The 15,898-nt window shown below is 52.0% G+C and overlaps 1 protein-coding gene across 1 annotated transcript; it reads right to left on the bottom strand.

Annotated features, from left to right (window-relative positions):
- Nucleotides 1-161: 161 nt before the first annotated feature.
- Nucleotides 162-11,288, bottom strand: LOC310634698 (H-2 class II histocompatibility antigen, E-S beta chain-like; the record flags this gene model as incomplete). The annotated part of the gene is made up of 6 exons (XM_083353232.1): nt 162-175; nt 683-706; nt 1,240-1,353; nt 1,525-1,806; nt 10,268-10,540; nt 11,204-11,288. The coding sequence occupies 6 exons, from the start codon at nt 11,286-11,288 to the stop codon at nt 162-164; spliced, it is 792 nt and encodes a 263-aa protein (XP_083209358.1).
- Between the last annotated feature and the right edge of the window lie 4,610 nt (nt 11,289-15,898).

The following is a 15,898-nucleotide window of genomic DNA, read 5'->3' as shown; positions in this document are numbered from 1 at the left end:
GGGGGGCTCTCAGCAGGAAAAGCTCCAGGCTGCCCTTCTCCTCTTCTCCCTAATCTAAAATCTTGAGACTCCATTTTTCAGAGGTTGCAAAAAAGCCAGAAATTCATCAGCTACTGAAAAAAAAATTCCTTTTCCATCAGGAAGCAGGAATGACGGCAGGATTAATTCATGAGGGCTGTAGAGAAAAAAAGATGGGGAGAAAATGAGAATATAAAGTTAAACCTTCAGTGTAAATAACTTATTATTCCTCCCTATCAGCCCCCCCCAGACAGACCCACACTGCAGGGGGGTGGTTGATAGGCAGGGGTGGAATGAGGGAAAATCTCCCACCCCCACCCCCATTTCAGGGAGGAAAGGGATGCAAAGGACCAGCAATTCATTTCCCCAAAGAAAATTCATTCTTATGGAATTTTCCCCAAACGACATAATTGCAGCACTTAATCAAAAGAGGAGTCCTCCCCGCCCACCACGTTGGAAAAAACCTGGTCAATATTTTACTATTTGTGGTGTGTCTGTATTTGTTTTTGATTCCAATGCATTTTCAGGTCTCTGTAAGGAAAAGCTGCCCAAAATTTCAAAACTTTCTTTTATCCACAGAAAGGAAGTTTTCTTCAGATACATTTTTTTAAAGGAACAATTAACGAATGTTGAAGTAACATCTACAACTTGAGGAGAAACTCACCTGCAGGAGGCTGGATGGGAATTGCTGGAAGGAGAAAAAGAGCCAATCAGAATTCTTCATGGGCTGGAGGATTCAGGGGGTCTCCCTCCCCATCAATAGCCCATAATACAGAGCCTTGGTGGAGCAGTGGGCTAACGCCTCCTTAAGTAACACCAGCTGCCTGCAATTAGTGCAGGTTCGAGTCCCACCAGGCTCAAGGTTGACTCAGCCTTCCATCCTTCCAAGGTAGGTAAAATGAGGACCCAGATTTTTGGGGGCAATTAAGCTGACTTTGTAATAATGCCACTTGGGGGGGGGGTGAAAGCCCTAATAAGCAGGCATATACATAGAATGAAGGCTACTGCTAAGCTTGTAAGCCGCCCTGAGTCTTCGGAGAAGGGCGGGATATAAATGGATTTTTTTTAAAAAAAAAGGTTGCAGGATGCTCACTTATACAGCAGACTCTCAAAGAACAGAATTTCCCATGCAAATTTCCAAGGGAGCCTTCTTGCCATCTGAGAGGTCCCCCCCCCGGATGGTCCCCTCCCCACAACCTCTTATCCAGCCCCCAGACTCACCTTTCTTGCTCTTCAGGTAGAGGGAGAGCCCCGTGGCAAAGAAGATCACCCCGATCAGGGCCCCCATAATCCCCGTCCAGAGCTTGCTCCTGGCCGAGTTGGAGGATCGGGGCTCTGGGGAAGGAGAAGGAGCCTCCCCTGAGCAGGAGGATCAGGGCCAGCTTCCCCCCCCCCCAGGAGGGTCCTTCCTGGCTCCCCCCACAGGGAGGGCCTCTCTCCCCCCTCAGGACAGGAGGGTGTCCCCAGAGCAGGAGGGGAGGAAGGGGAGGAAGGGGAGGGGCTCACCCCACTGGATGGTGATGGGGGCCTCCAGGCTGGCGTGCTCCACCTGGCAGGTGTAGACGTCCCCCCGCTGGGGCTGGGTCTCCAGCATCACCTGGAGCTGGTAGGTCCAGTCTCCGTTCTGGAGCTCCTCCCCGAAGGCCACGCCCTCCTCCTCCGGCCGCCCGTTCTTCAGCCAGCGGACCTCGATCTCCACGGGGTAGAAGCCCCTCGCGGTGCAGAGGAGGATGGTGTGGGGGGAAGCCGGGTCCAGCTTGGTGGAGGATATGGAGACGGTGGGCTTGGCTGGAGGGGAGGAGGGGGAGGAGGGACACGGGGGGGACACAAAGAGGGCCGAGAAAGGGAGACCAAGTTGGTTAGTTCAGACCAAGATCCCTTTTCACTCCTGAAAATATTATTTGTTTGAAGTCATTTCCAAAGCAAATTGCAGAAAGAAATTAAAGGGGATCCTGGAAGATGGAAAAACATAAATCCTTTTAGGGCCTCCCTTTTTCCCTGCTTTTGAGGCGCTGACTTTTAAAACTCCACAACAATTAAAAGCATAATTAGGCTAGAATGATTAGAAATAAAAAGCGTTTTTTATTATTTCACAGCTCCCCAAAGTAGGGCTTGTTTCCCAAAAGCAGAGGCCTCTGTTCATTATTTACTTTATTTAGCTTATTCCGTTTGTTTTGAATGTCGATAGAATTAGTCTAGGGTGAAGCTAATCACGTACCCAGAGGCTTGACTGCCTTGACTTATTGATGGGGTTCGGTTCAAGACGCCTTATCTGAAAATAGGGCAGTTACTTCCGCGTAGGGCCATGATCTGCTGACGTAATCAACACCACGTGGGTTTGTTTACTTTGATGACGTCACTGATCAAAAGGGCTGATAATTTTCATTAAAAAAAGGTATACACTATAACTACTTTCATAGATCCACTCCAGCTCAGAGACCTTTTGCTAACCACGTTTTTCTCCCTCGAGAGATTCTCTTAGGAACAGCTAATTATATCATGTTTAAGAACATGCAATTTTTCAAGGTTTGGTTATTTGCAATTCAATCCTGGGATCTGGTCGGGATTTGTTTTTATGAACAGTGAATTATCCTCCTGGGTTTGCAGGGAAGAATTTAGGCGTAAGAATGAATTTCAGACTGAATATGGAGAGAAAAAAATCTGCGTTGCTTCCCCTTAAATATTCCATAATTTCCGGAAGGAGCAAATTCCCAGCGTCTCCCTGTAAAATGCCCTTTTCTCTTGGGATCTGGTGGTTTTCCTCTTGTGGAAGAAAGATATTATTTAATTCTTTGTTAGCGTATTATTTTTGGACACCCCGGCAACAACAAATGGCAACAACTGCAGATGAAACATTGGTTTTGCACAATGAAACCTTATCGGTTGATAGAAATAAAGAAGGGTTTTTTTTAATATAAGCAAATAAAGCTAGAACAACAAATGTAGCCAATTTGCCAGGAATCTGGAACAGGGAACTAAACAATCCGAGGCTTCAGGGCCGAAGGAATCCCCGAAATTCAGTTCTGATGTTTGTGGGTGTTTTTTGAATCTTTGCCTCCAAACGAGGAACCTTCCCAGGTAGGAAGTGAGAAGCGATTCGGCTGCAGGTGAAGCCGAGTCTGTGACCAAACAGGGGGTCTCAAGGGGGAATTTTCTCCCAGACCCCCAAAACTGGATGAGGAAACGACTCTGAATAAAGAATAAAAAGGACTAAAAGATGGACAGGGCAGAGCAGACGAAATTCCCTTTTCCAGACCTTTGGAAGTTCATTTTTTATCCTAAAATCCAAAAGGCCCCAGAGGGGAAGGGAGCCCCTCCCCCACTCCTGGCCTTCTGGAAAGGGGGGAAATGGGGATATGGGGCTTCGCTTGGGGGGCGCAGAGGAGGAGGGAGCCGTGGGGCCGGTCAGCATCCCGAAGCCCTCCCCACTTTTAATGATTTTTTTATCACTGGATTTTAATCATCCTTGCCTTTTAAATCTTAAATTGTACATAAACTAGTTTGGTGGTTTTATATTTTATGTGTGTGCCATGCAAAGTCCCTCTGTGTGAGAGAGAGATGGTTTTAAAAGTTGATACGGGAAGAATAAAACACAGAGATACTTTCAAAGCCACCTTACAAGGAATCTACTTCTTTGAGATGGGAAAGAATAAAGAAGAAAATCTATAGGAAGCTACCTGAATGGCTTTCAACAATGGAAGCTTTTGCTTACCCAAATTTAATTCATTATGACAAAGTCGTTGACTTAGAAAGATATCTTGGATAAGGAAGGGAAATTGAAAGATAGAGAAGATTTACAATGACAAGGTATTGATTTAGCATGGTGGCCTTATTTGCACATTCAAAAGAGATAAAGAGAACAGGATTCCATAAAGAACAGACAGGATTCAATCAAACATTGTTAAAAACAAATGAAAACTTGATTAGGAAACTCTATAGATTTCTGCTCAATTTAAAGATGGAAGAAGAACAAGTAAAAGAAACAATGATAACATGGGCAAAAAACTTTGGATATTCTACAGACTTGGAAGACTTTTTTTTTGACCACGCCTCCAGAAAAGATGGCTGCTCGCAGCTGATCGCGGAGATCAAGGGGAGCGAGTTTGGCATGGGGCCCTGCATGGGGCGTTCCCTGGCCCGGATGGGTGACAGGACCCTCCGAGGCTTCGGTGGACCCCGTAATGAGTGCTGGCGATGACGGCAGGGCGGTGCTGGAGAGGGCGGCGGGGCAGCGAGGCGGCAGGGCTCCCAGACATCAAATAGCCGAGCAGAACGGCTCTATCGGGCAGATGGACAGGTTACAATGGCCGGCGGCAGCCGATGGCACCCCACGGCAGCCTGTAAAGCGGCCGGCGATGGGCTGGCTGCAACATACGGCGTGCGGCTTTTGCTGGTTCATTCGGACCGGCAGAGAACATACAATGGCCAGCGGCGGCCAGTGGCATCTTGTGGCGGCCTCCAAATCAGCTGATAGGCGGCCTACTGTGAAGCGCGACGTGCGAAAGCCTGCAATGGACCTGCAACGACCTGAACGATCTTTCTTCAACAAACAAATGGTCCGGTCCTGCAGCCGCCTACGGTGGAGCTGTAACGACCTAGGGCTGCCTAGAAAGGTAGTCCGGATGGCGAGGCTCCAGAATTTGTGGCTGCTGACCCCATCTACCCTTCTGTTAGAGCAGCGAGCTTGCCCCCCGATGGAGATCCTTGGGATGATGGCCGCCGTCCGATGGTCTGAGCGCCATTTAAAACCCTCCTGGACTGGTCTGGAGGGTGGAATCACCAGGGACCACTTGAAGCTAAAAATGGAGACTTATTACAGCCCCTGGGTCGTGATGATATCTAGGACATGGAGATAGATGAACTACCACCATTCATCACTGGAGCTGCGAAGCTCACCACCAACAGACTATTCTAGCAACCCCTGGACTTTCTCTCCTCCTGCGACCTACCCAGGGCTGGATAGTGGTTCCCTGAGATCCTGGTCACTGTGAGAGGGTGACCATGTTTTCAAGAGCCACTATTTCAGCTCTGTGGATTTAATATGCAGTTTGTTCCAGCCAACTCATCCTTTGTTCCTAATTCCATCTTCTAATGACTTACACCAGAAACGAGCTACTTGCCCTAAGAGCTTCCCCCCTCTCTCAGATATGGCCATCAAACCTGCGCCGCCGTTTCCTTAATGACGGGTCCTGGGACCCCGAGAGGTGGCATGGCGCCAAAAAGAGGCTTTTGGGTTTTCTTTTAAAATTTTTTGAAGGGTTAGGGAGGGGGAAGGGTAAGGCCCGGGAGAATGAGAGGAAGATCCTACCGGACCTGTCTCAGTCTAGGTTGGCCAACGGCCGCGGCAATATGAGGGCCGGGGAGAGTCTTGGGACCCAGGGGGATGGGATAGGGATACCAATCCCCACGGTAATTGGGAATGGCAGCAGATGGATGAGCAGAGGGCCATATCATAATCTGAGATCACGCCCCCGCTATCTTCTTGCTGTGGCGCGCTCCGACCCTCTGGCTCTCACCTGCTGTCCTGGGGAAGAGGGAGGGCAGACACCTGAGCTCAGGCTGATCTATTTTAATGCCAGGTCTGTTGTGAATAAAGCTCCCCTCATCCATGATTTGATCGAGGAGGAAGACGCAGACCTGGCATGCATCACGGAAACCTGGTTGGGCCTAGAGGGAGGGGTCCCTCTGACTGATTTATCCCCTCCAGGTTTCCGTGTGCTACATCAACCTCGAGCTCAGGGTAGGGGAGGTGGTGTGGCGGTCATTATCAGAGAAACCCTCCATCCGCGGGAGGCCACTGCCCCTCAGATAGATGGATGTGAATTCCTCCTCCTAAGATGCGGTCCTGGTGGTCAGTTGGGCCTACTTCTGGTATACCTGTCTCCAAGCTGCGCAGCAACAGTTCTACCCAGGCTACTTGACGCCATCTCAGGATTGGCGGTTGAATTTCCAAGACTTATGGTTCTGGGAGACTTTAATCTACCTTCCCTGGGCAGTGCATCAGAGGTGGCCTGAGAGTTCATGGCTTCCATGACGGCCATGGACCTGACCCAAATTACTCAGGACCCGACTCACGAGGGAGGAAACATGCCTGATCTTATTTTTATCTCTGGGCAATGGCTTAATGGACTGGGTGGGGTTACTCCAACATCGCAACCCCTTTCATGGACAGACCATTATCTCCTGCGGTTGGGCCTCCGTCACGTCACCCCCTGCTGTCAGGAGGCGGAACCGACCAGATGGTTCCGCCCCAGGCGCCTGATGGACCCAGATAAATTCCAGATGGCGCTTGGACTGATTCCCACCTCCCTCTCCCACAGCCCGGTCGAGTCCTTAGTTAATGCCTGGCAACAAGCTGCTTCGGAGGCTCTCGACCGCGTTGTCCCTTTGCGGCCTCTGACCCGGCGCAAGTCCCGACTCGCTCCTTGGTTCTCCAAGGACCTGCGGGAGATGAAACGCCAAAGAAGGGGCCTAGAGAGCATTGGGAGAACCAGTCGGTCCGAGTCTGACCGAACACAGTTAAGATCCTTTTCTAGATCTTATCTTGTGGCAATGAAGGTGGCAAAGCGCGCTTACTTCACCACCCTCACTGCGTCTGCAGATAACCGCCCGGCTGCCCTATTTAGAGTGGTCCGCTCCCTTTTAAATCAAGGGACGGGAGAGGACCCCCTACATGGACGGGCTCAGGAATTTAGTAAATATCTGGTGGACAAAATTGCTCAGATTCGGGCTGGTCTGGACTCTGACTGGGCAGTATCTGACGAGAGGAAAACGATGAATTTGGCCGAGTACATTTGGGAAGAGTTTGATCCTGTGACTCCGGATGAAGTGGACAAGATCATGGGGAAACTAAGTGCCGCCACATGTTTGTTGGACCCGTGTCCCTCCTGGCTAGTCTATGCATCTCGGGAGGTTACACGAGGCTGGCTCCTAGCAGTTATCAATGCCTCACTGAGTGAAGGGTACTTCCCTGCCGCCTTGAAAGAGGCGGTGGTGAGGCCCCTCCTCAAGAAACCAGCATTGGACCCAGCTATTTTAAACAACTTCCGTCCTGTCTCCAACCTTCGCTGTCTTGCGAAGGTCGTTGAGAGCGTGGTGGCACGACAGCTCCCTTTGATCCTGGAGGAAGCTGAGTATCTGGATCCATACCAATCGGGTTTCAGACCCGGGTATAGCACGGAGACGGCATTGGTCGCACTGGTGAATGATCTCTGGCGGGCCCGAGATAGAGGTTATTCCTCTGTCCTGGTCCTATTAGATCTCTCAGCGGCCTTTGATACCATCGACCACGGTATCTTACTGTGTCGTCTTGAGGGGTTGGGAGTGGGAGGCACTGTTCTGCGGTGGTTCTCCTCCTACCTCTCGGACCGTTCGCAGACGGTGTTAGCAGGGGGGCAGAGGTCAAGCCCTAGGCCCCTTAGTTGTGGAGTGCCTCAGGGATCGGTGCTGTCACCCCTCCTGTTCAACATCTATATGAAGCCGCTGGGAGAGATCATCTGTGGCTTCGGGGTGAAATATCATCAATATGCTGATGATACCCAGCTATTCATCTCCACCCCGAACCAACCCAGTGATGCCCTCGATGTGATGTCCCGTTGCCTGGAAGCGGTACAGATTTGGATGGGAAAGAACAGGCTTCGACTCAACCCGGCCAAGACTGAGTGGCTCTACATACCGTCATCTCGTTTAGTCCAAGAGGTTCCATCTTTGGCTATAGGAGGAGAGATGCTACCTCCCATTGATAGAGCACGCAATCTGGGCGTCCTCCTAGATTCACGACTCAGTTTTGAAGATCATATTGGAGTCGTGGCTAGGGGGGCATTTGCCCAGATTCGCCTAATATACCAATTGCGCCCCTTTCTGGACCAATACACCCTACGTACAGTCACCCACGCACTCGTTACCTCCCGTATTGACTACTGTAATGCTCTCTACATGGGGCTGCCCTTGAAGACCACCCGGAGGCTTCAGCTGGTGCAGAGTGCAGCTGCACGGGTAGTGATGGGAGCACCCCGATACTCCCATATTACACCCCTCCTGCGTGAGCTGCATTGGCTACCGGTTGCCCTTCGGGTGAGATTTAAGGTGCTGGTACTTACCTTTAAAGCCCTACATGGCTTAGGCCCGGGATACTTGCAGGACCATCTGCTGCCGGGAACGAATTCCCATCGCCCAGTACGCTCACACAGAGAAGGCCTCCTCAGGGTACCGTCAGCTAGGCAATGTTGGCTGGCGACCGCCAGGGGGAGGGCCTTCTCTGTGGGAGCGCCAGTCCTATGGAATCAGCTCCCCCCTGAGCTTCGGATGGCCCAAAATCTCCAATCCTTTCGCCGCGGCCTCAAAACACTCCTATTCCACCAGGCTGACCTGGACTGAAAGGCATTTTAATTATATTTACAATTTTTAATTTATTTTTAGTTTTTAATTTTAATTTATTGCACAGATGATTTTAAATTTAATTTTTATCTTAATTTCTGTACTTATTATATGTTTTGTTGTTAGCCACCCTGAGTACTTCGGGAGATAGGGCGGGATATAAATCCCATTAATAAATAAATAAATAAATAAAGACTGGCAGAAACTATGGGATAGAAATATCAGATAGACTAAAGCAGTCTCATATAAAGAAAACTTGTATAAAATGTTTTACAGATGGCATATGACACCAGTAAGATTACCGAAAATGTTTAAAAACACTTCAAATAATTTCTGGAAATGTAAACAAAGGCCAGGTACTTACTATCACATCTGGTGGACAGGCCTTAAAGCAAAAAGGTTTGGGGTTAAAAGACATACATGGTTGGAAAAGATGAGTAAAGACAGAATTTAAGCCAGAATTGGTTTTGTTAGGAATATTAGGATCTAATTATGAGAAGGAGAATGAATATTTAATATTGCATGTACTGACAGCAGCGAGAATAGCATTTGCCCATTGCTGGAAAAATGAAAAGTTATCAACCGAAGAGGTTTTAATTAAGAAAATCTTAGAATGTGGAGAAATGGATAGATTGACGTTAGAGATTAAAGAGAAAAAAGATTCAGTTTATTATAGAACATGGGATAATTTTTACCAACAGTTAGGAAAATGAACTAGCGAGAAATGAATGTGATATGTTATCTTGAATATACATTAGTAAGAAGAATGACATGTATTGACTAACCGATACTGTTTTTTATTATCGTTTATTACATTCTCTACAGATATCTATTACTATATTAACTATTGTTAATTGAACGTATGTACCAGGACAACAGCCTGTTTGCTAAAGATAGAAAATGTAATTTGGGGAACATCCCAATGTTGACCCCAACCCCACCCTAAACCCTAATCCCTATCCCGATCCTATTTTATCCCTAACCCTATAAAATTCAATAAAATCCTTTATTTAAAAAGTGGATAAGTCAATCAATAAATATTATTGATTTATTCATATAAAATATATTGAAATATTATACAGCATACAGATTATATTGAAATGTATCTACCTACTGGGCAAGAGACGGACCTTGCTGGATTCCTCTCCCCCAGAAAAATATAATATTTTGTATAATATTCTGGAAAGAAGTTTTTTGGACCTGGGGAAGAGAAGGAAGATCGTGGGACGAAAGGGAAGGAGAGAAATATATTTCTTCCCTTTTGCATGTTTAATTGTCATAAGTTGTAGAATTTCTAACATTTTAAGGGTAATTTTTTCCCCCACATTTTTATTTTAGGAGGATGTTATAATGGTACCCCCTCCAGATCTGCGCTTTGAGGGAGGGAGGGGGGTGGCTTAGGAGGATCAGTAAATATCAATAAATACCAATGAGTAAATTTCTTAGATTGGAGAGCAAAGAATAAATAAGGGGCAAATCTTTATCTGGGAAATTTTTTTTTATTTTAATTCCATTTATATCCCGCCCTTCTCCGAAGACTCAGGGCGGCTTACAAACTTAGCAGTAGCCTTCATTCTATGTATATGCCTGCTTATTAGGGCTTTCACACACACCCCAAGCGGCATTATTACAAAGTCAGCTTAATTGCCCCCAACAATCTGGGTCCTCATTTTACCTACCTCGGAAGGATGGAAGGCTGAGTCAACCTTGAGCCTGGTGGGACTCGAACCTGCACTAATAGCAGGCAGCTGGTGTTACTTAAGGAGGTATTAGCCCACTGCTCCACCAAATCAATTCCCTAATCAATGAAATAAAAGGGGGGGGAGTCCCCGCATTCACACACACCCCATGGAACTCCCCCTCCCCCACTCACCTCTCCGGCCAACCACGGAATTGCTCTGGAGAGCCTCGTAGTTGTTTCGGCAGCCGGAATCCACTCGGGCCTTCTGGTACTGCAGGAGCTGCTTATTCCTGTTCCAATACTCCGCATCCACCTTCCCGAACTCCGTGACGGCCTCGAACTCCCCGAGGTCGCTGTCGAAGCGGGCGAACTCCTGACGGTCGTAGAACTGGCTGTACAGGTATCTCACCTGCTGCGTCCCGTTGAGGAAGCGGCACTCGACCTTCTCCTGGACCAGGAAATGGGCTGCGGGAAGGAGGAGGGGGGGCGTCAGGAGAGACTCCGGGGCCCATGGTCCCCAGCGGGTACTGGAGGAGAGGCCCACGTGGGGAGGGGGAGAGGCGGGAGACCTGCTGCGAGGGACTGATGGAAGACGCCCCCTGGAGGAGGGAGGGGGAACCGTCGGTCCCAGCGGGACTCCCCCTTGGTGGGGGGGTCTGGAGGGGGGGAAATGAGGGAGGGGGAAAGAGCTTCCATCTCCCCAGGGTGGGAAAAGGCAGGCAGAAGTTCAGTCGGCCCAGGCCTCCCCCTGTCTGCAGGGAACGCTGGATCCCGGGGGGGCTCTTCCCCCCCCCAAAACCGGCAGGAAGTATAGGGGCAGAGAAGAGACCCCCCCCCCGGCTGAGGGAAAATAATATCCAAACTTCTCTCTCCCTCTTCCTTTTGGGAGCACAGTAAGGATACCCACACCCATGCTCCTGGGCTCTCCCCTCCCTTCCAGCCCCACTTTCTCTCCCCCTCCCATCTTAAGCCCCACCACGCGGAGATCGAGGCTCCTGCAGTCTCCCGCCTCTCTTGCCCTCCACCCCTTTCCCCACTTCTGGGGTTCCCCCCTTTCTTTCTCTCCCCTCCCAGGAGCACTAACGGCCCCTCTCATCCTCCTACCCCCCCGCCCAGCCTCCTCCTTACCGGGGGTCTCCTTCCCCGCTTCGCTTCCGGGGATCCGGGCCAGCGCCCCCACCAGCAACAAAAGAGGGACCCCAACGGAGCCCATGGATGCTCCCCACAAGCGCCCCCAAAGGGAGGGGAGAGAGACGCGGCCCAGAGGCGGAATCGTGGGGTCTGGCTTGGGGGGAGGGGGCGGTTTCATCGGACTTCGGAATTGGGAGGGGCCAGGAAAGCGGAGGGACCAATGGGAATTCTCCCTTCTGCAGCGTCATCGGTCTCCGGGCAGAGTCTGCCTGAGTTCATCCACAAGAGGAGATAGTGCGAAGCCGAGAGAGAAGCGGAGAAAGTTGGGGGAGGGGAATCCCTTCAGTCTGGGGGGGGGGGCTGCATTTTAGGGGGGCGCTTCCTGCTAGATCCGGAGGGGAGAGGAAGCGGCAATCGATCTTCCTCTGCTGCAGGAAATGGGTTGTGGGGAGGGGGAGGGGGAGGGGGAGAAAGAGGGGCAGAAGGGACTCCGGGTGTCAGAATCCATTGATATCACATTCATTAATGTATGGTTAGATATTGTGCCTACCGGGATTCTGCCATACTTGTAGAAGGAGGGAGGGATTGTTTATTCAGTCTATCTGTGGCTGCTTTCAAAGATCTGGGGAAAAGTGATCTGTCTGTTTGGGGCTGTAGGAAGAAGGCGATCTACCAAGGAAGGCAGGAAGTTCCTTCTTCCCAGGGAAGGACCTGACAAGCAGGAATTGAGGGGATCCTAACCAAATGGAGTTTTGAGGGGAGGGGGTTGAACCGGGAAGGCTTATATAGATTTGAAATGCGACTCAAGACCAGATCCTGTCTCATTTCTCCACAACCAATCCTATCCTTAGTAAACGTTTTCCTTTTGGACAACTCGGCTCCAAGGGTCCTTATTTCCTAAGATGTGGATTGGACTGGGTCCTGACGCGGGGGCCCATGGTTCCCAGCCTCTCCCAGAGAAGGGACACAGGCTTGTCAGAGGAGGGGAGGGAAACCTGCCGCAAGAGGCTACCGGAAGACGCCCCCTGGAGGAGGTATGGGGAACTGTCAGTCCCAAGGGCTAATCCTCCTTGGTGGGGGTGGGGGGGGGAGGGGAGGAAAATGAGGGAGAGGAAGAGACTCCTGAGGGACCCCCTCCATCTTCCCAGGGTGGAAAAAGGCAGGCAGAAGTTCAGCTGGTCCAGCACTGGGTCTACCTGTCTGCAAGGAATGTTGGATCCTGGTGGGGCCTCTTTGTCCCCCCCAAAATGGCAAGAAATATGGGGGGAGGTAAGAGACGCCCCCCTCTGGGCTGGAAGGGAAGTAATATCCGTGCTTCTCTCTCCCTCTCCCTTTCGGGGGACATAAGGGCTGGAGGGTCACAATAAGGATACCCACACCCATGCTCCTGGGCTCTCCCCCCTTCCAGCCCCCCCTTCCCTTTTCCTCTTCCTCCCCTCGCTCCCCTCTTCAGCCCCACAAGCTGCCTTTGGATGCTTTTCGAGGCCTCTTTCCTGTCCCCCACCCAAATAGAGCGCCCTGCAGCCCCCCAAGATGGTCTGAAAGGGAGGGGCTGCAGCCCCCTTCACTAAAGGGAGAGTTTTGGGGAGCCAATTTAGGGGAGCAATTCGGACCCCCCCGAATATCCTTCTCCCTCAGTTCCCCCTCCCTTCCAGATCCCGATTCAGCAATTGGGGAATATGGGGTGGGGGTTCTGGATCTCCTCCCCAAATTCAGTGTCTCCCCCCAGAAGGAATCCAAGCTCAACTCTTCCCTCCCCTTTAAAAAAAATTCAGAAGAAAAACTGAGGTTGCAAAAACCCTTTTGCCAAAAAGCGTCTTTTTCTTATACATTTGATGGCATTTGTGGATTCAGCTCTGAAAGTGCCTCAGTTTCCCCCTTTCGCTTTCCGTCTCCTTCCTCTTTCGGTGCAATAAACTTCGGGGCTCAGGAGCTAATCCGGGGTCCGCAAGGTCCCCCTCCCACACAGCCACGGAGGGGACGAGAGAGGGGGTACCTCTGCCTCTTATCCCACCTCGGCTGCCTTCCCGCGACCCCCGCCCACCTCGCCCGCAAGCAGGGAAGGGGGGGCTCCCTCTCCGTCTTGCGGGGAGAAATGCTGCGAGGGAGGGGTGGAGACCACGCGGAGATCCAGGGTCCTGCAGTCTCCCGCCTCTCTTGCCCTAGACCCCTTTCCCCACTTCTGGAGTCCCAGCCCCATTCTTCGCCCCCAGAAACACTGAGGGCCCCTCCCCTCTCCTCCCCCCGCCCAGCCCCCTCCTTACCGGGGGTCTCCTTCCCCCCTTCGCCTCCGGGGATCCGGGCCAGCGCCCCCACCAGCAACAAAAGGGGGACCCCAACGGAGCCCATGGATGCTCCCCACAAGCGCCCCCAAAGGGAGGGGAGAGAGACGCGGAGGCTCCCAGCCCAGAGGCGGAATCGGGGGGGTCTGGCTTGGGGGGAGGGGCGGTTTCCTCGGACTTCGGGATTGGGAGGGGCCAGGAAAGCGGAGGGACCAATGGGGATTCTCCCTTCTGCAGCGTCATCGGTCTCCGGGCAGAGTCTGCCTGAGTTCATCCACAAGAGGAGATAGTGCGAAGCCGAGAGAGAAGCGGAGAAAGTTGGGGGAGGGGAATCCCTTCAGTCTGGTGGGGCTGCATTTTAGGGGGGCGTTTCCTGCCAGCTCCGGAGGGACCCCCCCCTCTGGGATGGAAGGAAAGTAATATCCATGCTTCTCTCTCCCTCTTCCTTTTGGGAGCACAATAAGGATACCCACACCCATGCTCCTGGGCTCTCCCCCCCTTCCAGCCCCCCTTCCCTTTTCCTCCCCTCGCTCCCATCTTCAGCCCCACAAGCTGCCTCTGGATGCTTTTCGAGGCCTCTTTCCTGTCCCCCCCCGCCCAAGTAGAGCCCCCTGCAGCCCCCCAAGACCGTCTGAAAGGGAGGGGCTCCAGACCCCTTCGCTAAAGGGAGAGTTTTGGGGAGCCAATCTAGGGGAGCAATTCAGACCCCCCCATATCCTTCTCTCTCAGTTCACCCCTCCCCCCGTACCGAATCAGCAATGGGGGGATATGGGGTGGGGGGTTCTGGGTCTCCTCCCCAAATTCAGAGTCTCCTCTTCCCTCCCCTTAAAAAAAATGGAGATTCGGAAGAAAAACTGAGGTTGCAAAAACCCTTTTGCCAAAAAACGTCTTTTTTCTTAGACTCTTTGCTGGCCTTTGTGGATTCAGCTCTGAAAGTGCCTCAGTTTCCCCTTTCGCTTTCCGTCTCCTTCCTCTTTCGGTGCCAGAAACTTCGGGGCTCAGGCGCTAATTCGGGGTCCGCAAGGTCCCCCTCCCACCCAGCCAAGGGGGGGGCGAGAGAGGGGGTCCAGCTGCCTCTTATCCCACCTCGGCTGCCTTCCCGCGACCCCTCTGCGTCCTTCTGAGGGAGGGGTGGAGACCACGCGGAGATCGAGGCTCCTGCAGGCTCCCGCCTCTCTTGCCCTCGACCCTTTTCCCCACTGCTGGGGTCCCCCCTTTTCTTTCTCTCCCCTCCCAGGAGCACTGACGGCCCCTCTCATCCTCCTACCCCCCCCCCGCCCAGCCCCCTCCTTACCGGGGGTCTCCTTCCCCGCTTCGCTTCCGGGGATCCGGGCCAGCGCCCCCACCAGCAACAAAAGGGGGACCCCAACGGAGCCCATGGATGCTCCCCACAAGCGCCCCCAAAGGGAGGGGAGAGAGACGCGGAGGCTCCCAGCCCAGAGGCGGAATCGGGGGGTCTCGCTTGGGGGGAGGGGGCGGTTTCCTCGGACTTCGGGATTGGGAGGGGCCAGGAAAGCGGAGGGACCAATGGGAATTCTCCCTTCTGCAGCGTCATCGGTCTCCGGGCAGAGTCTGCCCTGACTTCGTCCATGGAGGAGATAGTTCGGCGCAGAGAGAGAAGCGGAGAAAGTGGGGTGGGGGGTTTAATCCCTTCAGTCTGGGGGGGCTGCATTTTAGGGGGGCGTTTTATGCCAGCTCCGGAGGGGAGGGCGGACTTCCATTTTCACCCCATCCACCCCCATGATTCCCAACCAGAGCCTCCTTTTCTCTGTGTGTCTGGAGGGGTGGACTAGATGCCCTCTCAGTTCCCACAGGGAGCCTAGTGGAGGGCTTTTGAACTTTTTCACCCACTTTTAGGATGTGGCGACATCCGAGGACCACCAGTCGCCTAGCAAGGTGTCCAGAACTTGATGACCAAAAAGAAAAACAAAAGGAAAAAAGTGATGAAGAGCAGGTAGTTTGAGCCCCCCCACTCCCCCCCCACTCCCCCCCCCCATGTCCTGGGCGGAAGACTCGATCCTGACTCCAGAGGAGGTAAAGTTGCCATAGGTTTTTTTATTATTTTAATCCCATTTATATCCCGCCCTTCTCCGAAGACTCAGGACGGCTTACAAACTTAGCAGTAGCCTTCATTCCATGTATATGTCTGCTTATTAGGGCTTTCACACACACACCCCAAGCGGCATTATTACAAAGTCAGCTTAATTGCCCCCAACAATCTGGGTCCTCATTTTACCTACCTCGGAAGGACGGAAGGCTGAGTCAACCTTGAGCCTGGTGGGACTCGAACCTGCACTCATGGCAGGCAGCTGGTGTTACTTAGGGAGGCATCAGCCCACTGCTCCACCAAGGCTCCCCCTCCTGTTCTCGGGTGGGGGGACCCTCCCCATCCCCCTCCTCCAAGTCTTCC

The sequence above is a fragment of the Vipera ursinii genome (genome assembly GCF_947247035.1).
Source record: "Vipera ursinii genome assembly, chromosome: 2".
Taxonomy (NCBI): domain Eukaryota; kingdom Metazoa; phylum Chordata; class Lepidosauria; order Squamata; family Viperidae; genus Vipera; species Vipera ursinii.
Note: the sequence above shows the minus strand (reverse complement) of the source record. Positions and strands in the feature narration are given on the sequence as shown.